Source organism: Cetorhinus maximus, chromosome 4 (assembly GCF_964194155.1).
Source record: "Cetorhinus maximus chromosome 4, sCetMax3.hap1.1, whole genome shotgun sequence".
In the NCBI taxonomy this organism is placed as follows: domain Eukaryota; kingdom Metazoa; phylum Chordata; class Chondrichthyes; order Lamniformes; family Cetorhinidae; genus Cetorhinus; species Cetorhinus maximus.
This window is the reverse complement of record NC_135882.1, coordinates 162482352-162506242: the sequence shown is the minus strand read 5'-3', so window position 1 is coordinate 162506242 and position 23891 is coordinate 162482352. Positions and strand designations below refer to the sequence as shown.

Below are 23891 nucleotides of genomic sequence, written 5' to 3'. Positions count from 1 at the left end.
GTGTTGAGTAGATATAACCCCTTGTGGTAAGATTGTTTTCCTTCTCTGCGGCCACCCTGTCTCATCATTTAAGGTGTTTGGACTTGAAGCATGATGCAGCTTGATGGATAAGTTGCCGCAATTTTGAATGATCGATAGCAAGCTTCCCCCAGCCATTAATGTCAATGCTGCCGTGCTTCAAGGAGAGTTTGTGTCTTTGTAGCGTTTTCTGTGTCCTCTGCAGAACGTTGGGCACATGAGAGTTGAGAAAGCAGGAGCTGGCGGGGGCCACAGTTTCCAGCTGTCCAGACAGTGTCCAGTCCGTCGTAGTTGTTTTTGCAGGTGTATTGCCTGAAGGCTTGTGGATCTGGCATCAAATAGGACACTGGCATTTGTTCGAAGGTCCTCCACCACCTTAAACATTCACTCCCACATCACCGGCACACAGTGGCAGCAGTGTGCACCATATACAAGATGCACTGCAGCAATTAACCAAAGCTCCTTTGACAGCACCTTCCGTAGGAACATAGGAGTAGGCCATTCGGCCCTTTGAGTGTGCTCCACCATACAAATAGGTCATGGCTGATCTTCTACTACAATTTTCCCTGCACTATCCCTATATCCCTTGATATCTTTAATACCTAGAAATCTACCCATCTCTGTCTTGAACATACTCAATGAATTAGCCTCCACAGCCATCTGAGGTAGAGAATTCCAAAGATTCACTACCCTCTTGTTCTAAGATTGTGTTTCCTGATTCTAGACCCCCCTTCCTTCCAGCCAGGGGAGACATCCTTCCTGAATCTACCCTGTTGAGCCCTGTAAGAATTTTATATGCTTCAATGAAATTACCTCTTAATGCTTCTAAACCCTGGAGAATACAGGCCCAGTCTCCTCAATCTCACCTCACAGGACAATTCCACCATCCCAGGAATCAGTCTGGTGAACCTTCATTGCACTACCTCTATGGCAGGTATATCCTTTGTAATGGGGCTAAGACCTCACACCCTATGGGCTAGCAAATATAAAAAATAGAGCAATAAAAAATTCATTAACATGTTCCCCTCATGTGAAAATGTCACACGAGATGGGACATGTTAATGAAATAAACAAAAACTTTATTAAACGTTTTTAAAACCGCTATCAAACCTCATCCCACCACTGGATGAGGTTTGTAAAAAAAAATCACCTGCCCGTTGGGCCCGTGTGCCAAGCCAAAGTTCCTCTAGCTGGGAGAACCACTTATACTGTCTTGCTGTACTGCAAAGCTCAGTCTGCCATCTTTCCATCTACCAAGCAACAGCACAGAAAATGTGCGCTGTCCAAGTTTGAATACCTGGCCCCCATCTACACTGTTTCTACTGGAACTTCTGTACCGCCTACAAGGCTAATTCATCTCTGCATGCCTATCTCATCGTGGAAGTCATCTCTTCCAGAAAAGTGAATTATCCAGCACCAGTTTTCAACCTGCCAGCCTCTGTGAAGGAATAAACCATTGGACTTTGATTCTGGGCTCTGGACTCCAAGGAAACAATAATTATTTTTTCTCTGTGGCCTTTGCCCTGTAAATCTTTCTTTCTCTATCCCTCTCTATTATTGTTTGAATTAAAAGGAGGCAACGTTGTGACCCTCCTCCTACGTTTGAGTGTGTGCAAATAAACTAAACCCCTGAGTTTATCCTATCTCGAGTTTGCTGTGGGGTTATTAATAGAAAATCACGCCAAAACCGAGGGGTCAGCATATGTGCCACGGCTTATAAGTGGGGAAGCAAACCAAAACACCTTTCTGTTTAAGGGTGGGTGGTGAGGACAGAAATCGGGGCTGTTTAAGTTAACCCCCCTCCCTTGTCTATAACACCTTCCTTAGGTAAAGAGACCAAAACTGCACACTACACTCCAGGCGTGGTCTCACAAGGCTCTATACAATTGCAGCATGACTTATTTACCCCTGTACTTAAATCTTCTTGTGATGAAGGTTAACATACCATCTGCCTTCCTAATTGCTTGTTGCACCTGCATTTTAAGCTTATGAACAAGGACACCCAGGTCCCTTTGGACATCAACACTTCCCAATCTCTCACCAGATAAGTAATATTCGGCCTTTCTGTTTCTCTTATCAAAGTGGATAACTTCACATTTTTCCAAATTGTACTTCATCTGCCATGCCATTGCCACTCACTTAGCCTGGTTAAATCCCCTGGAAGCCTCTTTGCATCATCCTCACAACTCACCTATCCACCTAGTTTTGTGTCATCAGCAAACTTAGAAATATTACCTTTGGTCCCCACATCCAAATCATTGATATTTATTGTGAACAGCTGGGGTCCAAGCACTGATCCTTGCGGTCCCCCACTAGTCACAAACCCTAATCTGAGAAAGGCCTGTTTATTTCTACTATCTCTTTTCTGTCCATTAATCAATCCTCGGTCCATGTCAGTATATTACCCCGAGGAATCCCACACCAGTCTTTGAGCCATGCATTTAACTCTCTAATCTTATTTACCCTGTGCCAACTTGTTTGTGGCTCATGTAATAATTGAGATTATTATCTTTGTTGTTCTGCTTTTTAATTTAGCTCCTTGCTGCTCATCCACCCTCAGCAGAACCTATTTCTTAGTCCTACCTATGTCATTGGTATGTGGACCACGGCAACTGGATCTTCCCCCTCCCACTGGCAAGTTCCTCTCCAGCCCCAAGCAGAAGTTCTGGGCCTGGCACTGGGCAGGCAACACAGCCTTCTGGACTCTCGTTCTCAGCTGCAGAGAACTGTGTCTATCCGCCTGACTATACTGTCCCTTACTGCCACCACATTCACTTGACTGGCTTCCTGTACCATGGTGCCATGGTCAGTTCGCTCATCCACTCTGCAGCCCTCCCACTTTCGGCTGTACAGGCTGCAAGAACCTCAAATTTGTTGGACAATTGCAAAGGCTGAGGCTCCACCACTTCTGCCTTTTCGATCCCCTTGCCTGCCTTGCTCACAGGCACACCCTCTTGTTCCTGACCACTGATCAAATCAGAAGACCCTAACCTAAGGGGTGTGACCCCCTCCTGGAACAAAGTGTCCAGGTAGCTTTCCTCCTCTTTGATGTGTCACAGCTCAATGACTCTGAGCTGAAGTTCCTCCAGCTCCAGACACTTACTGCAGACGCTCTTGCCTTGGATCGTACAGCTATCCACAAGCACCCACATCCTGCAGCTTCCACGTATCACCCACCCTCCCTTTTTATAGCATTTAATTAATCAAATAATTATTTTTACTGATTAAATGTTAATGTCTCTAGCCCTGCTTGTGTTTATCATATTATTTCAATTCATGTTCTACTTTCCCTGATTGAAATTCTCCAGTTAAAATGAATAGGAAATACTCACCAGCTAATCTAATACGTTACTAATATTAGTAAATCATCTTCTACTGAAAAAACCTTATAATTATAAGAATTACCTGAGTTTTTAAAGGTAAAGGAGAAAAATACTCACTGACCAATCACCTACTTGTTTTCCTGTGACGTTACACTTGATTTTTCTCAGAACTTGGTCGGTCCATTCTGGCCCTTTTATGAAGTCTCCTGGCCTGCTGCCCTCGGGCTCCAAGTGTCTTTAGAAGGTAGCCACTTAAGTGAACAGTGCCTCCTTCCTCGCTGCACTGAATTCCCTCACTCACCAAATTCCTAAGCCCTCACTCTGTGTCTAGCTGCACTCAGTGACAAACTGCTGCCTTTGTGCGCTTAACAAGACCATCTGTATTTATACTAGCTGAAATTCTGCAGAGATAAGTCAGCACTGCTGGCTAGAGAAACCAGTTCGGACTAGCTTCATAATTGACTAACTGCAGCTGCCTCTCCAATAGAGAGCTTGTTTATCACTAAGACTGAAAGAAACAACTTAAACAGTAAATTTTAGTTAAATGCTAACTGCAAACTAGACTAGATTTCAGAAGAGATTAACCCTTAAAATTAACCATTAAACTTCCCTCACCAAATTCTCATGCTCCGCGTGTAGCTGCACTCCGTGACGAGCTGCAGTGTCCATGCTTGCTTACTTCCAAGCCTGTGACCTCTATAACTTGGAAAGACGATGCTAGCAAGTGCATAGGAACACTACCACCTGCAAGTTCTCCTCCAACCCATACACTATCCTGAATTGGAACTATATCACAGTTCCTTCACTGTCAAAATCTGGGAACTCCTTTGCTGACAGCACTGTGGGAGTACCTGCACCAGCTGGACTGCAGCAGTTCAACCTTCTCAGGGGCAATTAGGGATGGGCAACAAATGCTGGCCTTGCCAGCAATGCCCACATCCCATGAAGGAATTAAAAAAGAAACACAATTTAAGCTAACCTCTTATACTTCTTCATTAAATGTACTTTGAACTGGCAACAGTGCCATTTGTACTTGCTAGAGAAGACATACTTGCACTGTATAGTGCCTATCGTGGTCTCAGGATATCCTGAAGTGCTTTACAGACAATGCAGTACTTTTGAAATTATTGTATTGTGAGAAATACAACAGGACAAGGCAACTCCCACAAACAGCATGATAGTCAGCAGATAATCTGATTTACTGATGTTGGTTGACAGATAAATTTAGGGGAGACAGTGGCAAAGTGGTTTTGTCACTGGACTAGTAGTCCAGAGCGGTGGCAAATGCTCTGGGACATAGGTTCAAACCCCACTACGGCAGCTGGTGGAATTTGAATTCGATTAATCAATCTGGAATTAAAAGCTAGTCTCAGTAATGGTGACCATGAAACCTTTGCCGATTGTTGTAAAAGCCCATCTGGCTCACTAATGTCCTTTAGGGAAGGAAATCTGCCATCCTTACCTGGTCTGGTCTGCATGTGACTCCAGACCCACAGCAATGTGGTTGACTCTTAACTGCCCTCTGAAATGGCCCTCGCAAGTGATTCAGTTCAAGGGCAATTTGGGATGGGGCAACCAATGCTGGCCTTGTCAGTGATGCCCACATCCCATGAAATAATTTTTAAAAAAAAACTTGCCAATACTGGGATAACATCTCTCTGATTCTTCAAAATAATGCTATGAACATCTTTACCTCCACTCGAGAGCTGATAGGTTTGGTGTCTCATCTGAAAGCCTGCTCCAGACTGCAAGCCACCTTGACTGGGAGCCAGGCCAGTGAATTAGTCTGGCTCCCAGGCAGGGAATCCAACAGTAACAGCACAGGCACACTGTGGAGCTAATAGTTAATTAACCTGCAGTGTGTGTGGGGGGAGCCCAGGCTTTCGGGTTTTCCACTCTCTGCTGTCAGCCCCACCCCAGCAGGTCAAGCAAATTAAAATTCTGCGCTCTCTCCATAGATGCTGTGCCAGACCTGCTGACTGTTCTGCAGCATTTTCTGTTCATTTTTCAGATTTCCATCAGCACCTCGGGCTATTTTTAATATGTGCTTTAGTATCTTGGACTAACTGGTTCCCAGCATAGCACTGCTACTCCGACGTGTTGAAATATAGGTGGTAACTAAACGCTTACTGTTTGTTTCCAGCTACTTTGGTGGTTCCGACCCCGTTTGATCCTCAGTGGCCACACCCACAGTGCCTGTACGGTGCTGCACGATGAACATCTTCCTGAGATCAGTATCGCATCCTTTAACTGGAGGAATCGGAACAACCCCAGCTTCCTTCTGGTAAAATGCAAATTGAACCTTTTCTTTTTGGTTTAAACAACCTGAAGATCTCTGATGAATCACCCAGCAGGTTCTAGCATAGCAGCTGTAAAGATAGTAACAGAGTTAACATTTCGTCTCGGTGACCTTTCATCAGAATTGGAAGAAGTTAGAGACTTAAATAACTTTAAGCAAGTGCAGGAGTTCCTCGGGGTAGTGTCCTCGGCCCAACCATCTGCAGCTGCTTCATCAATGACCTTCCTTCCATCATAAGGTCAGAAGCGGGGATGTTTGCTGATGATTGTACAATGTTCAGCACCATTCGCAACTCCTCAGATACTGAAGAAGCCCATGTCCAAATGCAGCAAGACCTGGACAATATCCAGGCTTGGACTGACAAGTGGCAAGTAACATTCGTGCCACACAAGCGCCAGGCAATCACCATCTCCAACAAGAGAGAATCCAACCATCGCCCCTTGATGTTCAATGGCATTACCATCACTGAATCCCCAACTATCAACACCTTGGGGGTTACCATTGACCAGAAATTGAACTGGACTAGCCATATAAATATTGTGGCTACAAGAGCAGGTCAGAGGCTAGGAATCATGTGACAAGTAACTCACCTCCTGACTCCCCAAAGCCTGTTCACCATCTACAAGGCACAAGTTAGGAGTGTGATGGAATACTCCCCACTTGCCTGGATGAGTGCAGCTCCCACAACACTCAAGAAGCTTGACACCATCTAGGACAAAGCAGTCCGCTTGACTGGCACCACATCCACTCCCTCCACCACTGACAGACAGTGGCAGCAGTGTGTACCATCTACAAGATGCACTGCAAGAACTCACCAAGGCTCCTTTGACAGCACCTTCCAAACCCATGACCACTACCATCTAGAAGGACAAGGGCAGCAGATAGATCAGAACACCACCACCTGGAGGTTTCCCTCCAAGTCACACACCATCCTGACTTGGAAATATATCGCCGTTCCTTCACTGTCGCTGGGTCAAAATCCTGGAACTTCTTCCTTAACAGCACTGTGAGTGTACCTGCACCACATGGACTGCAGCGCTTCAAGAAGGCAACTCACCAGCACCTTCTCGAGGGCAACTATGGATGGACAATAAATGCTGGCCCAGCCAGCAAAGCCCACATCCCATGAATGAATTTTTTAAAAAAAGCATCTAGGGAAGGAGGGAGGCGCAGAGAGAACAATAGAGAAGGACTGAGAGGATAGCATGTGGGAATTTATACAGTGATGGAAGGCAGAAGGGGATGGTAATGGGAAAAATAAAGAAACAAAAGATGGGTCCAGAGAAGAGGGACCCAGATGGTTCCAGTAAATGGTTTACAGCACTTGCTGTCCAAGAAAATGGTTCTTGATCTAATGTTGATGAACTTAGTGTTCAGCTCAGAAGGCTGTAACGTGCCTAATGGAAAGATGAGATGCTGTTCCACACAAGCCTGTGCTCGTTGGAACAATGTAGGAGGCCGAGACCAGAGAGGTCAGTATCTGTGCTCTTAATGACTAGAACGCACTTCCCACACAAATGTTTCGACAAGAATACACATTATTGACCAGATTGAATCTTACAATGAAAAGTTGTAAAGTCAAACAGATGAAATAATTTTTATTGCATAAAAAGAGACATTTTGCTGAAGCTTTTTGTCTTGTCACTCATCAGGACTAATGCAAGAATGCAAGCTTGCTAAAAGTGATGTACATTCATAAGCAAGGACCCATTCTTTGTAAACAAAAGGAATATGTTCAAACCTCGGGCTTTTTAAAAATTACCCGAGAGCTTGGGGAGCCTATAGTTCCCTCTTGCTTCTCCATGGCAACGCCTCAGCCAATCAGAGTCAACTTGCCAACCAATCATTACCCTTTTCTCCTGCAGTATAAATTGTTGTGATCGTTTGAAATTTGGCATTCTTGCATTTGTCCTGAGAGAACCTTCATTCTCTCTTCATCATCGTTTGAGATCAACTTTGTTCTTTGTCCTCAAAATTAATTTCAATGCTTAGGTGCAATCCTACAACAAATATTATTTTATATTCTTGCGCCTGCACCGGTGTTTTCAACATATTTTTTTATTGTTAAAAATTGGTAAATTTGAGACGGGTGAATTTTTTTCCCACTTTCTCACCCCATTGAGTCCCTCATAGCATCATTTGAAATTTGTGACACAGAAGGAGGCCATTCATCCCATCCTGTCAGTGCTGGCTATCCAGAAATCCAGGCTAATCTTATTTTTCAGCCCCTGGCCCATAGCCTTGTAGGTTATGGCTCCTCAAGTGCATATCCAAGTGCTTTTTAAATGCAATGAGGGTTTTGCCTCTACCACCCTTTTTGGAAGTGAGTTCCAAACCCCACCATCGTTTGGGGAGAAAAAAAATTCTCCTCAATCCCTCTTAATCCTTCTATCAATTTCCTTTTAATCTATGCCTCTGATTTATTGAACTCTCTCCTGAGGGGGAAAAAGGTCCTTGCTACCCACAATACCTGGGCTCTTCATATTTTATACACTTTAATTAAATTTTACCTCTGCCTTCTGTGTTCCAAAGAAAACAAACCCAGTTTATCCAATCTTTCCTTGTAGCTAAAACTCCATAGCCCAGGCAACAACCTCAAATCTCCTCTGTGCTTTCTCTAGTATGATCACAACATTCCTGTAGTGCAGTCACCAGAACTGTATGCAGTAAACTATCTGTGCTCTACCTGTTGTTTTACACAGTTCTAGTATAAACTCCCTGCTCTTATGTTCTATGCCTCAGCCAATAAAGGAAAGTATTCCATCTGCCTTCTTACCCACCTTAACTAACCTGTTCATCTGAATCCTGTGTGCTTTGCAATCGACTCCGGCCTATTCTAGTGGATTAACAAGAATGATAACAGATTACTGCAACAGATTTAATTTGTTTGAGGTCTAAGTGTTAGGCCGGCTGCAATCTTGCCTCTGAGCCGGAAGGTAGTCAGATCAAATTCTACTCCAGGATTTGAGCGTATAATCTAGGCTGACATCTCAGTGTAACTTGGAGGGAATGCTGCACAGTCAGGCTTTGCCTTCCGGATGGGACATTAAACTGAAACGCTCTGTGCAGAAGTGATCGTAAAGGAACACGTAAAAACAGAAAATGCTGGAAAGATGCGGCCGGTCTGGCAGCATCTGTGGAGAGAGAAACATGGTTAACTTTTCAGGTCAACGACCTTTCATCAGAACCAGAAACGATTTTACAAATCTTATGATCCTTTCCTCATAGAATTATAAAGAATCATAGAAATTTGCAGCGCAGAAGGAGGCCATTCCACCCTTCATGTCTGTGCCAGCCAAAAAACAACCTAAACAGTCTAATCCACATTCCAACGCTGTAGCCCTCTAGGTTACGGCACTTTAATACATATCCAAGTACTTTTTAATGGGACAACTAAAGAAACAAAAGATGTGTCTAGATGAGGTGTGAATGGCAAGATAGCAAGCAGCTGTCCAAATGTAAAGTTAGAGAATTGAAAAAGAAACGAGAAGAAAATGAGCCAGCAAAAAAAAACATAAAATGGAGGCAGAGGTTATGATCTAAAATTGTTGAGCTCAGTTTGAGTCCAGAAGGCTGTAAAGTGCCAAGTTAAAAGGTGAGGCCCTGTTCCTTGATCTTGCGCTGAGTGGAACATTGTAGCAGGCCAAGGACAGAAGGATTAGTGAGGGAGCAAGATTAAATTAAAGCAACTGGAAACTTGGTCATGCTTGTGGATTGAATGGTGGTGTTATGCAAAGCAGTCACCCAATCTGAGTATGGTCTCCCCACTGTAGAGGAGATCACATTGTGAGCAGCAAACACAGTGGGCAGAATTTTGCCGTCGGTGAGCAGGGGGCAGGGCCCGCTCGCCAACGCGTAAAATGACGCAGGATAATGTTGGTCAAAACCCCCGACGTCATCCTGCCCTATTTAAATTTTCAGGAAGGTGGGGGCGCAGCAAAATCAGCTGCGGGCCCGCCGACCTGTCAATGGCCAATTGAGGCCATTGACAGGATCATTAAAACAATTAAAGGAGCCCTGGTGGCAAATGGAGAAAACATGAAACCTCATCCAGCGGCGGGATGAGGCTTCATGCAGGGTTTTAAACATTTTAATAAAGTTAATCTGCAAATTATGAACATGTCCCATCTCATGTGAGGGGGACATGTTAGGGAATTTTTATTTTCTATTTTTAACATTTTTCAAAGTGTATGCGATCTCCCTGAGGCTGCACTTAGCCTCAGGGAGATGTGTGCTCTTTTGTGCACATGCGTGAAAGAGCGCACTCTTGCATTTGGGGAATTTCCCCCCCCCCCCTGCTGCCCGCACATGGAGTGCTTCCCAGCAGACGTCACGCTGGGCGGGCCTTAATTGGCCCACCCACGTAAAATGGCGGTGCGGTCCGCCTCGCTGGCGGGGATCGGCTCCCCACCCGCTGGAGATTGGGTCGAGCCCGCCCGCCCGACAGGCAAAAAATTCTACCCAGTAAGTTGAAAGAAGCAAAGTAAAACGCTGGTTCACTTGGAAGGAATGTTTGGGGCCGTGGATGGAACATCTGAATTAGGAGCAGGAGTAGACCATTTGGCCCCTTGAGCCTGCTCTGCCATTCAATAAGATTATGGCTGATCTGATTGTGGCCTCAGCTCCACATTCCACCTACCCCCGATAACATTTGACTCCCTTGTTAGCCAAAAATCTGTCTACCTTGGCCTAAAAAATATTCATTGACCCTGCCTCCACTGCTCTCTGGAGAAGAGATGTCCAAAGATTCACGACCCTCAGAGAATAAAATTCTTCTCATTTCTGTTTTAAATGGGAGACCCCTTATTTTTAAATTGTGTCCCCTAATTGTAGTCTCTCCCTCAAGGAGAAACATCCTTTCAGCATCCACTCTGTCAAGACCCCTCAGGATCTTGTATGTTTCAATAAAGTCATGTCTAATTTTTCTAAACTCCAAAGGATACAGGCCCAGCCTGTCCAACCTTTCCTCATAAACTAACACCCGCCACCCCCATACCAGGTATCAGTTGAGTGAACCTTCTCTCAACTGCTTCTAATACAGTTATATCCTTCCTTAAATAAGGAGACCAAAACTGTACACAGTACTCTAGATGCGGTCTCACCAACGCTCTGTACAACTGTAGGAAAATATCCCTTCTTTTATATTCCATTCCCCTTGCAATAAACAACAACATTCCATTTGATTTCCTAATCACTTGCTGTACTTGCATCTTAATATTTTGTGATTCATGTACTGGAACACCCAGATCCCTCTGTACCCCAGAGTTCTGCAACCTCTCTCCATTTAAATAATATTCTGCTTTTTTATTCTTCCTGCTAGAGTGGACAAGTTCACATTTTCTCACATTATACTCCATCTGCCAATTTTTTGCCCACTCACTTAACCTATCTATGTCCCTTTGCAGACTCCTTATGTCCTCGTCACCACTTACTTTCCTACCTATTTTTGTCATTTGCAAATTTAGCAACCAGACTTTCTGTCCCTTCATCCAAGTCATTGATATAAATTATAAATGGTTGAGGCTCCAGCACTGATCCCTGCGGCACTCCACTTGTCACATCTTGCCAACCCAAAAGCTAACCAATCCTCTACTCATGCTAATATGTAACCCCCTACACCATCAGCTTGCATAATGAGGCTTGGCTGGGAGCCCAGACATTTATTAGAATAACAGAACTGCCCCCAGAGGAAACATTGTTTGATTGACAGCTCAGACTCTCTGATCTCTGTAGTCAGTTTTACAATGTTTGTTGACACAAGTCAAATGGTTTCAAGTGTATTGAGGTTTGTGGTTTCTTTAAACTTCAAAGGGCCTGAATGATTGACACTTTTATTAGCTTGTCCAGACATTTTTTTCAAGCATAGGGGAAAGTGATCAAACAATTACATTTTTTCAGAGCTTTTTTTTTTCATACGTGTCGCTTTACACTGTGGTGTTCATTGGTCTAGAAAGTGTACAGTGGGTCAACGGGCTTGGAAATGCCAGAGCATCGTCTGGGGGCATGAAGTGACATAAGGGGTGGGTGGAAGGGCACAGCCTGTCATAGGGGGGCATGAGGGGACATAGGGGGTTGGTTGGGGCATGAGATGGCATGGGGGTGTGAGGGTGAGGGCTGGAGGGCCTTTGTATTTTTTTTCATTGGGACAAAGTCCTACAGCACCAAGATGGGCCTTTTAACAGACCATCTCCGCATGTGGGCAGCCGCTTCTTCCCGGGTTGGCTGGCCTGACTGCAGCCCCCAGCAATGAAGATCCCCCCTCAGCAGGCACTTTCTTCCGAGGTGTGGGGGCCGAAAAGGGAATTTTCCCGCCTCCCCCTACCTGCCCCAGGGATGAAAATCCAGGCCTGTGTTTCTCAGGCGGATGTGAAAGATGCCATGACTCTATTTGAAGATGAGCAGGGGGAGTTCACTTGCGTGTCCCGTCCATGGCTTCTCCCCCAGTCAACACCAAAAAGCAAATGATCTAATCCTTGTGACTTTGCTTGTGGGACCTAGCAAATTGGCTGCTGCATTTCTTGTATTACAGCAGTGACTTAGGTGTAAAAACACTTCAGGAGGCTTAGAAGCTGTGCAACTTGTTGTATGAACTCCAGTTCTGTCTTTAGAAGTTTAGAATTGCCCTGGGAGGTGGAACAAATGCTGAGCAAACATTGAACAGAGAGGCGAATTGTACATTTCTGCTGCACAGAACTGCTTTGTATGTGGAAATGCTTTGGCCCTTCACTGTAGTGAAGCAACACTGATACAAAGACAATTTGGAAATTGTGGTCAGGCTTCTGAACTTTGACAATTCCTGATATTGAGCAATGGTAAAACTTTTGTTGGCTTCGATGGACTGGCCGGAACACCCCAGCTTTCCAAGAGGCACTTCTGCTGTGAGATTTTCGGCTGTTCTGTGAAAAGCCATGGCTTGTGAGAATACCCTGCACTGCTGGGCTATTGTTACTGCGACCTTGTTTCAATGTCAATTGGTTGATTTTAATTCTACCCAGAAACTGGTGACTTCTCAGTGTCCCTCTTGGTTCGTTCTTGAATTTTAAAATTGGGATCTGATGGCGTGATCTAGAATCTCTGTTTTCAACTCTGATCTGAGCTGCTGTGGTTTTCTTGCCAAGAGGAGGATCAGAAAGGGAAACGAGTATTCAAGGTCAGTTTTTCCCCCTTTTCCCTTTGTGGGGCCTGGAGAGCAGGAGAACTCCCCTGGGCCACACAGAGAAAGTTTCAGCGCCACCATCCCCCATCCCCGCGTCACCCCCCCACCCCGCTTCACCCCCCAACTTCTTCCACTGTTCAATGAGGTCATGGCTGATCTGTGACCAAACTCCATTTATCTGTCTTTTCCCCCATATCCCTAAACACCTTTGGTGAACAAAAATCTACCAATCTCAGCTTTAAAATGAACAATTGATCTAGCGTTGATGCCGTTTGAGGAAGAGAGTTCCAAACTTCTACCACCCTTTGCGCATGGAAGTGTTTCCTAATTTCACCCCTGAAAAGTCTGGCTCTAATTTTTGGACTATGTCCCTTAGTTCTGGACTCCCCAACGAACCTGCTTGGGTGGAAGAAGGTGTTTGGAGAAATATCTTGCAAAATGGGGGAGAGAGAAGAAAAACTGATTGAATACTTTGGATGATTAGGTACGGTTAGAAGAGTGGAGTTGCTATTGAGTCTTGCATATCAGGATTTGAGGTGCCTATGTGTTAAACTGGTACAGTCTCACTGCGAGCTGCTGGTGGGAAAGTGTTTGTAAAAACAAGGCAGCGCAGTGGGTAAAAACATTCGGAGACCACCTTCATGGCCAGGTAAGACTAATGCAGCCATCCAATGTGTACAGAGATTCACCTTCCGTTCTACTGGGATCTCAGTATGGAGACATACCACCCAGAATGATGGCATCCACTTCTTAGTTCCTGATGGTGCGGGTTGGTTGAGTTGTATATGTTTCTTATCCATTAAATAAACCATAAATCCATTAATAAAATAGTATAATAAAGATGCCCTGGAGTGACTTTAGGTTATAATCCTATGCATATATGTGTAAAAACTATTGCATATATCTGGGCAACACGCACACTTCCTGAAATAGCTAAGGATGATATTGAAAGAGACTGGCATCTTATTAAACTCAATTCTCTACATCTTGGGTAAGGGAAATAACAACCCTGCAGTTTAAAGATAAACCTGTATTGGCAGGTAAGCCATCTTTGTTTATTGTCATATTTTGATAAAACGCAAGTGAGCTCAGACACCACTAACTTTGAATCGATTTCCATTTTCTTCTCCAGGGCAGCATAACAGCGACAGACTTCGCACTCGCCAAGTGTTTTTTGCCACGTGAAAGTACCGTAGGTGCTGTTTATCTGACGGCGGGGGTTATGGTGGTCAATCTCATATTATTTCACTTCCATTTCTGGCAATGGATGATGCACTACCTGATTAACAAGCACAAATCCATTTGATAAAAGGGAATTGGCCTGACTAGCAGCCCTTTGTTTTTGTTGTGTCGGTGTATAGATCTCCGGATTCTAGGGGCATGTATGGATTTTCTTAGTATTTTGAGAAAAGCAGCTATTTTTTTGAACATTTTTGAATACAATGGGTGTGAAAACAATTTCTTCTGATCGTAGCAAGTTCTAGCACACGTCTTAATGATGAAAAATGGTCAACTGTTCCTGATTAAATAAATGGCATTAGAATTGCCATGGGACAAGTTAAGCAGGAACAATACTCGGTATTAATGTGGTTGATCTACCTCGATTAGCTAGCTTTGCTAAGTGAGTGGCTGTCCCATTGAGCTCATTAATGTGATCAATTGTAAGGGATAGCAAGCCTAAAACATCTTCAAACAACCATGCCAGCCACATTTCAAGTACTTACAAAAATAAATTATTTAATATTTTAGAAGCTCAGCTTCTTTAGAATGAAGTATATTGAAGTGAAGGCAGTTTGGTTTGAAACATTTTTATTTATAACCCAGTGAGCTATTTTGCTCGCATTGAATTGTGATGATAAACCTGTTACTTGTATTTAAATTGTGGCAGTAAACTAATGGTTATTTCATTAGACCACACGGAGAGGGAAATGGTTTAGAGATGAATGTACCCTATGAACAGATACGTTTACAAAGTGCCCGTTAATACTGGGTTTTCTCTTTTTGCCAATGTGTAAATTGATTGTACAAAATCACACAATGAAAATCAAATTAGGTGAAATTCAGTGTGGTTAAATGAGCTGTCTGGCCTGTATTGTATTGTTGACAGAAGGTTGCAAATGTACAGTTTGCAAATGAAGCACACATGCCCATTGTCCCACTGCCACACCTGCTATCTTGGGACTTTAGGTGGTCATTGCAGCAGCTGCTTAATCCAACCACACCAATGTTTCTCTCACTCCTACCCATCCAAATATCAATGTTACATTATCTAGAGAACAGAAACAAGCTATTTGGCTTCATTGGCCTATGCCACTGTTTATGCTCCACATGAGCCACCTACCCCTATACTTCATCTAACCCTATGAACATATCCTTCTATTCCTTTCTTCCTCATGTGTTTGTCTAGTTTTTCCCCTTAAAGTTTATCTATGGTATTCTCCGCAACAAGCCCCTGTGGTAAAGGGTTTCACATTCTAACCACTCCCTGGGTAAAGACCTTTCTCCTGAATTCCCTATTGGGTTTATTAGTGACAACCTTATATTTATGGCCCCTAGTCCTGGTCTCCCCCAAAAGCGGAAACATATCTCTCTTCCCATCAAACCTCTTCGTAATCCTGTGATACACAGGCGTTGGCATGGAAGTTGGTCCCCGCAGCTGTTGCTATAGTGCACAAGTATAGGAATAGGGGTGAGATCATTCCCAATGCACCACTCTGTGTTCCTCTTCTTATTATGTGAGTTAACTGCAGAGATCCCGAGGGTTGTGATAAGTCTTTTGATCCGTTGTTCTTATATAAAAAAGTATAGGGCAAGGCCAAGAGCACAGAGCAATGCTGGGCAGGAGGCTGCTAACTGTTCCCCAGACAGCAAGCTGGGACTATGCCCATGTTGTTAAAAGGAAGCTCACAGCACAGTCTGGATCTGTTCACGAGGCCAAGGATAGGAAATTCTGCACTTTGTTTTGCCTCGGTCACCCTAGTTCCACAGCTCCTGTTAACTGGTTCTCTGTGTGCTAGTGACCTACTTGCTCACCCTTTTGTCCATATAACATTTGTTTTAAAGCTGAAGATGTATACGTTTGTTTAGGCCATACATGAGCGAGACAGCTTCTTTAACATTAGATGTGAAGTATTTTGTAAATGGGACATTTGATTGGAGTTTATGATTACTCTTCTATGTTTTGAGTTTGGCTTTTAAAAAAGATACACATTATTTATGAGAATGGTTCCAGGCTTGAGGAACTTCAGTTATGAAAATAGATTGGGGAAATTGGGACTTTTCTCCTTGGAGAAAAGAAGGCTGGGAGGAGATTTGATAGAGATATTTAAAATCATGAGAGGTCTGGACAGAGTAGAGAGGGAGAAACTGTTCCCATTCGTGAAAAGTTCGAGAACAAGAGGGCACTGATTTACAGTAATTGGTTAAAAAAAAAAGCAAAAGCAACATGAGGAAAATCTTTTTCATGCAGCGAGTGGTTAAGGTCTGGAATGCGCTGCCTGAGAACGTGATGGAGGCAGGTTCACTCGAGGGATTCGAAAGAGAATTAGACTGTTATCTGAAAAGGAAGAATGTGCAGGGTGAAGGGGAGAAGGCAGGGGAATGGTACTAGGTGAATTGCTCATTCAGAGGGCTTGTGCTGACTCAATGGACCGAATGGCTTCCTGTGCTGTAACAATCCTGAGATTCTGAAATTTTTAGTCATGGTGTAATATTTGAACACTTTCATTGTTGGATTGAACTACATGGCCAGTAATGTAGACCTGACTATATTCCCCAAGAGTGGTACATTGTAAATTAAAGACCAATAGTTTTGAGCCAAGAGGCCACATCCTTTCTAAAATGCGTTGCTAAATAAAATTCCGCTCCAATTATCCTTTCCTCTTTAGTAAGACATATTAACATTTTAAAAAAGTAAGGGTCTGAAATACATTGGGGACCAATCATGGGGATGGGGTCATTTAAATAACCAGGCTTGGTACCATGATTCTCTGGCCAATGCCTTAGCAGTTCCAAGCCACTCTGACCAGCAATTTCTTATGCTGAGTTGCAGTTCCAGGGTCATGTGTGTTCCTTGGTTTCTCAGGCCATTCTACTAGCCCGTGGAATGCCGCACAAGATGGCCCTGTTTATGCCCTTTTCTAACTTGTGCAAGGTTCACTGCAGGGTTCAGGAGCAGGAGCCTAGCAAATTTTCCATCTCCCGCCTACAGAGAGTGGAGCTGATTGTAGTAACCTAGATCTGGATGAGACTGGCATCAAGCACAAATCAAGATGTGGACCTGCCTTGACTCTAGGGTTTGTTACTGACCTACAAGGAACAGTTTCCTACTAAACCATTAGAACAATTTTGTTTTTAAATCATCTGTTGTGAAACTTTCAGAGGAGCACAAAGATTCAATGCATCAATGTTTTCATCCGGTAGGAATTCACCAGCATCAGCAGCGTCTGCACAAGTTAATAGTTAAATGTGTGTTCAGCCAAGCCAATGATGTTACTTGGCCATTTAAACATTTTTTACTTTGTCAGGAAGTATATTTTCCAGTATTCTGGTGAGTTCCATATTGATTATCCGTTCCAATGTAAAATAAAGTGCCAGAATCCGCAATAAGATATTTGATGAAATAAATAATTACTTGGAAAAATGTGTTTTTTTATTTTCTTAAAAATAACTCTCAAAATAGCTGACAAATGTCAATGTATTCCCCTGTCAGATGATGTTAGATTATTGTTGCTTCACATCTATTCTCCCCCCACTTCACATTTTAAAATATTTTATGCAGACAGTCTTGTGGCGCAGTGGCTAGCGTCCCTGCCTCTGTACCAGAAGCTCTGGGATGGAGTAACTGCACAGGACCTCATGGCTGAAGAAGACCATTCATAACGCAGCCTAGCAGGTTGAATATCAACCTGCAAATCATTCCAACATGAAGCAAATGGCAGGCGTAAGAGTGGGAGAGATTCCTGGTCAGATGGAAAGAAAGTTGGAACCTCTGCCAACACTCTAGATACAACATGCATGTATAAGTGCACGTTGCCACAGCAACTAGGACTCTGAGTGAACCGTTAACACACCACCACCATACAGGTAGACATTGAACTTTGCACTGAACTCTTGGCATGTGTGGAGTTCAGTCGAATAACAAGATTGAGTATGCAAGCATGAGAGAAGGGCCATTAAGCTTGTTGCTGTTCAGCTGATCCATTAAATGATGCAATCTCGTTGTCACGTTCATAAGACATAAAATAGATCATAAACTGTTTGAATCAAACCCTACTTTCTGCTTATTTTATAAAGCAGACTTCACTGGACCAAAAACATGGCTGCTACAGGTCACATGACTTGCAAGTTGGAAACTTGCAACAGTAATTACAGAACGAAGTTCTACCCTCATACTTGTGGAATCTCACACCTATCAGTGTGTAAACCTGGCACAATCAACAAATCAAGGGAGTTGCAGGTGGCCTGTCTTCCCAGCCTGGACTTATAACTAGGAGACAGCCATCGAAACTTGTTATACCTTGAAGGCGCTTCTGAGGTGAACAATGGATTTTGACCAGCAACATAGAAATTGATTGTTTACCTGAAACTGACTCATCAATGGGCAACACCACATGACCTAAGCTCCTTTGGAAACTTATGATGTTACATTCCTGGACTCCCAGGGCAGTCTGCTGTTAACATCCAGCCTGTCAACACCAAAGCTGGACTCCAGGCTGACAAGAAAGCCTGCCTCAAGTCTAAACCCTCTCAAAGCCTGGAAGGTTCCTGCCATCACCTGTACAGTGGACCAAATCTCTGGATACCAACCTCATTTTGCTCCACCATCACCAGCTTTAAAGAAATTCTGCAACTCCTGCTTTCAGCTAGCTGAACCCACCTGAACCTTAACTCCTATGTGAAGGAACTCTCACTGGCTCTGACATTTGCATGAATTAATATTCCATATCTTTGGTGTTTTTTTTTTCTATGTTTCAAGTTATTCCTAGTTGTAAAACTCTTCTTTCCTATCCCCTACTCTTGGGGCAGAACCTTCTGCCTGTTGGGCGGGCGGTCCCGACCCAATCTCCGGTGGGCGGGGAGCTGATCCCTGCCGGAGAAGAGGGCCCCGCCGCCATTTTATGTGGGCGGGCCAATTAAGGTGACGTCCGGCGGGAAGCGCTATGCACGCCCTGTGCGGGCGGGGGGTATTCCCCAAATGCGAGAGTGCGCTCTTTCGCGCATGCACATGAAAGAGCGCACATCTCCCTGAGGCTAAGTGCTGCCTCAGGGAGATCACTGACACTTTGAAAAAGATTAAAAATAGAGAAAAAAAAATTCCCTAACATGTCCCCCTCAACATGAGATGGGACATGTTCATAATTTACATAATAAATTTACTAAACTTTTTAAAACCCTGCATGAAACCTCATCCCGCCCGTGGATGAGGTTTCATGTTTTCTCTATTTGCCGCTGGGGCTCCTGGCCTGCCCGCCAACCTTAAGGTTGGATGGGCAGGTCCTTTAATTGTTTAAATGATCCTGTTAATGGCCTCAAGTGGCCATTGACAGGTCGGTGGGCCCGCTGCTAATTTTGCTGTGCCCCCACCTTCCTGAAAATTTAAATGGGGCAGGATGACGTTGGGGGTTCCGCCTGACCTCATCCTGCATCATTTTATGTGTTGGTGAGCGGGCCCCGCCCCCTGCTGGCCGATGGCAAAATTCTGCCTTTGGGCTTTGCTTGTGTATGTGTGTGTTTGTATGAAGAGCATCACTTGGGTTTGAATGCGTGAATGAACAATACTCCTGATTTAACCCTAAAGAGAGTTTGCTGCAAGTCACTTTAAAATTGAATTCACAAACAGAAGGTTTGTGGAAACATGTCAGTCTATTTCAAAAATTAAAACACCTCCGCTAACGGACAGATAGCAGGAAAAATAATGGAGTTCAGTTTGCCTCTCTCCCCTGTCCATAACATCATGCACTATATTTCCCAACTGCTAATAATAGTCTCTCTGGAGATCCAGCACAAACAAAGATAGAAAAAAAAACTTATTGTCAAACTTTTTTACCATCCATGGGATGTGGGCTTCGCTGGCTGGGCCAACATCTATTGCCCATCCCTAGTTGCCCTTGAGAAGGTGATGGTGAGCTGCCTTATTGAACCGCTGCAGTCCATGTGGTGCAGGTACACCCACAGTGCTGTTAGGAAGGGAGTTCCAGGATTTTCACCCAGTGACAGTGAAGGAACGGCGATATATTTCCAAGTGAGGATGGTGAGTGAAGAGGGAACTTCCAGGTGGTGCTGTTCCCATTTATCTGCTGCCCTTGTCCTTCTAGGTGGTAGTGGTCGTGGGTTTGGAAGGTGCTGTCAAAGGAGCCTTGGTGAATTCCTGCAGTGCATCTTGTAGTTGGTACACACTGCTGCTACTGTGTGTCGGTGATGGCGGGAGTGAATGTTTGTTGATGTGGTGCCAATCAAGTGGGCTGCTTTGTCCTGGACAGTGTCCAGCTTCTTGAGTGTTGTGGGAGCTGCACTCATCCAGGCAAGTGGGGAGTTTTCCAGTACATTCCTGACTTGTGCCTTGTAGATGGTGGGCAGGCTTTGAGGAATCAGGAAGTGAGTTACTCGTTGCACAATCCTAGCCTCTGACCTGCTTTTGTAGCCACAGCATTTATATGGCTGGTCCAGTTCAGTTTCTGGTCAATGGTAACCCCCCACAATGTTGATAGTGGGGGATTCAATGATGGTAATGCCATTGAACATCAAGGGGCGATGTTTGGATTCTCTCTTGTTGGAGATGGTTGTTGCCTGATACTTGTGTGGCGCGAATGTTACTTGCCACTTGTCAGTCCAAGCCTGGATATTGTCCAGGTCTTGCTGCATTTGGACATGGACTGCTTCAGTATCTGAGGAGTTGCGAATGGTGCTGATCATTGTGCAATCATCAGTGAACATCCCCACTTCTGACCTTATGATGGAAGGAAGGTCATTGATGAAGCAGTTGAAGATGATTGGGCCTAGGACACTGTGAAAAATATGTCCCAGACTCAAATCGAGCTTTCTTTTTCAACTTACCATTATCCATTCTTAGTCGGACATGAATTGGTATCAAAGTTTTTTTGATGGATTCAGTCAAAAAAGTTGAAGAACCACTGTTGGAAACCACCAGGAGATTTAATCTTTTGTGATAATGATGTGTTGCGGCCTTGTCTTGAATCCTTGATGAGATAATCATCGTCTTCTCTTACCCAAACATCTGTCATTTTCTAGGCTGGTATCTTACAAATATATATTGTAATGTATATCAATATTATTATACTTATATACAATGTATTTTAAAAATATTATCTTTTTGAATATAGCTCATCGGGGCTAAATTAGTTTAAACTGTCCTGGGACTGTATTACTTTCTAGCTTTAGTGAATTGAAATAGCTCTGTATTATTCAATTAATGTCAGAGGATTTAATCCTTCCATTTGCAGTCATTTGTTGCTGTGCTGTGTGCTATCTTGTTGCTTATCCTTTGTTGCAGCTCTTCACGGCCCCCCTCAGACTAACTACTCAGCTGCACCATTGTACATTTATTCCCTTTTTAGGTCACACTTCCTCTAGTTAAAATTCAATTAATAACCAGGGCACAGAGTTTTAAAGTAACTGGCAAAAGAACCAAAGGCAACATGAAGAAAAACTCATTCTGCAATGAGTGGTTACGGTTTGAAATGCACCTCCCGATTGGATGGTGAGTAAAGATTCAGGAGCAGCCTTCAAAAGAGAATTGGCTAAATACTTGAAGAAAAAATTTCAGGGATATGGGGAGCGAGTGGGACCCACTGACTTGCTCTTTGAAAGAGCTGGTGTAGACTCAACAGCTCCTTGTACACTCATTCTATGATTATGAGCATTCAGTCCCCCCCCAAATCCTAAAGTCACCTAAAGAGTAGTTTTTGTTGTAGACACATCGTTTGATTGCCCTATGATTACCAAGGTTTACCCTGACAACTCTGTTGCTTTCAATTTAATGACAACTCTTTTGCAGGTGACTTAGCAATTGGCTTTTGGAAATCACATTGTAGGGTTCTTCTACGTACTGTCCACTTTGGTTGTCATATCCTAAAGAAGATTGTTTAGATAAGATCTTACTCCTTCCAAATCCACAGTCAGTGTTCTTTTCTAAATTATTGTTATACAGATCTACTCAGGTTTACTGCTGATCAATTTTTACTCTGCAGTTGTGTCTATTTTATCACTATTTTTGAACATAGATCCTACAATGGCTTGTTTTCAATCTACTGGTACTTCTCCAGTATCCATCTTTAAAAATTGATTTTCAGCATGTGTGTGTCACTGGCCAGGCCACATTTGGACGGCAGGTTTTCTTCACGAAAGAATATTAGCAAGCTAGTTGTGTTTGTCTTACAATCCAACTGCTTCATGGTCAGTTTGGTTCCCAGGTTTTTTTTTTCCAAAACTGAACTCAAATTTTCAAACTATTACTGGGATTTTAACCCATGTTTGGTATTTACTTCCATCCCGTACCACTCAGTGTGTATCATGTGTGTCTTCTGTAGCAGAAGCTACAAAATTCTTAAAGGGCTTGACAGGGTAGTTGCTGAGAGGTTGTTTCACCTACAAGGGAGGGTGTAGAACTAACTAGAGGTCATAGTCTCAGGCCAAGAGGGGACAGCCATGTGTTTAGGGTGGTAGGGTCCCTGCCCTTTTACAAATCACCCCAGGCCCAGATAAGGGTTATGAAACATGGTCAATGGTGGAACCAGTGAATTTTTGGTGGTGATGGCGGAAGAGCTAGAACCTCGAGTGACAATGGCTACTTACAGGTGGAGGATCCTTCAGAAAGATGATTTGTGTTTACTTTAAGCACACACAAGGAAGGCAATGGGAAGTCACCTCGTAGTCTTATCCCTAGTCAGGTTGTAGCTTGTGTATCTTCTGTAAGTGACAGAAGTTATATAATTCTTGGCTATTGTGCATCAACTGTGGCTCAATCAATAGCACACTTGCCTCTGAATCACAAGATTCAAAGATCAAGTACTGCTCCAGGGCTTAAGCACAAAAGTCTAGGCTGACACTCCAGAACAGTACTGAGGATGTGTTGCTAAGACTTTAAATTGAGGCCCCATCACCTGCTCAGACAGATGTCAAAACTCCACAATGCTATTTTGAAAAGTAGGGAGTTATCCCTGATGTCCTGGCAATATTCATCCCATAATTAACATCATAAAACAGATTATTTGGTCACTATCATATTACTCTTTTGTGGGTGTTTGCTGAGTACAAATTAACTACTGCTTTTTACATTACAACAGTGAATAAACTTCAAGAAGAAATTAATTAGCTGTAAAGCACTTTGAGACATCCAGTGGTCAGGAAAAGCATGATGTAAACACAAGTCTTTTTTCCAATTTGAGATCAGTTTTATGATGTTAATTATGGGACAAATATTGCTAGGACACCAGGGATAACTCCCTACTCTTCTTGAAAATAGCATTGTGGAGTTTTGACATTCATTTGAGCAGGTGATGGGGGCCTCAATTATAAAGTCTTAGCAACACATCCTTAGTACTGTTCTGGAGAGTCAGCCGAGATTTTTGTGCATGTTACTCATAGCTTCACTCGTGAAGTGTGCTTCATTATCTCATTAAAAAGACAGAGTTTTCAAATTATCTTCCTATCCCATGTCCAATGGCCTGTCCCTCTTTAGTTTTGGAGTTGCCAAAATTTGGTGATTTTTCTATAACACTGGAGTGAGTGAGTTATGCTGAAACCAAAAGGCTTATATAGCAACAGTACAATATCAACTGCTTATTGTGTATAATGGAGGGTTTCCTGAATATATCCATTGTTTCCTTTTGGAAGTTAAGCTCCTGCCTATAAAAGTATAAGGCACCAAATCATATGAAGGTAATGGTCATGTAACCAACCATCTTCCAATGATAATTGTAAGGCACTGTAGCAATTGTGTAATTAAAGAGCTTTTGCATACTGTTTTCATGCCCTAGTAAATGAGCTTTCAGTCAACACTTTTAAAAACTGGAAAAAACTGAGTTCTCATCCTGAACAAAAGGGGAGATCTCAACCCAATTGGTGGCAGATGGAG

At 43.4% G+C, this 23891-nt stretch overlaps 1 protein-coding gene and 1 long non-coding RNA gene across 2 annotated transcripts in view; one reads left to right on the top strand and one right to left on the bottom strand.

Annotated features, from left to right (window-relative positions):
- The window catches only part of mppe1 (metallophosphoesterase 1), an 84003-nt gene extending 66564 nt beyond the window's left edge, over window positions 1-17439 (top strand). The window contains exons 8-9 of the mRNA XM_078541081.1: window positions 5485-5625; window positions 13929-17439. Coding sequence (XP_078397207.1) covers window positions 5485-5625; window positions 13929-14102 — 315 coding nt within the window. The 3' untranslated portion in view covers window positions 14103-17439. The remainder of the gene's footprint in view (window positions 1-5484; window positions 5626-13928) is intronic.
- The window catches only part of LOC144680013 (uncharacterized), a 773835-nt gene that overhangs the window by 194277 nt on the left and 555667 nt on the right, over window positions 1-23891 (bottom strand). The window lies entirely within an intron of this gene.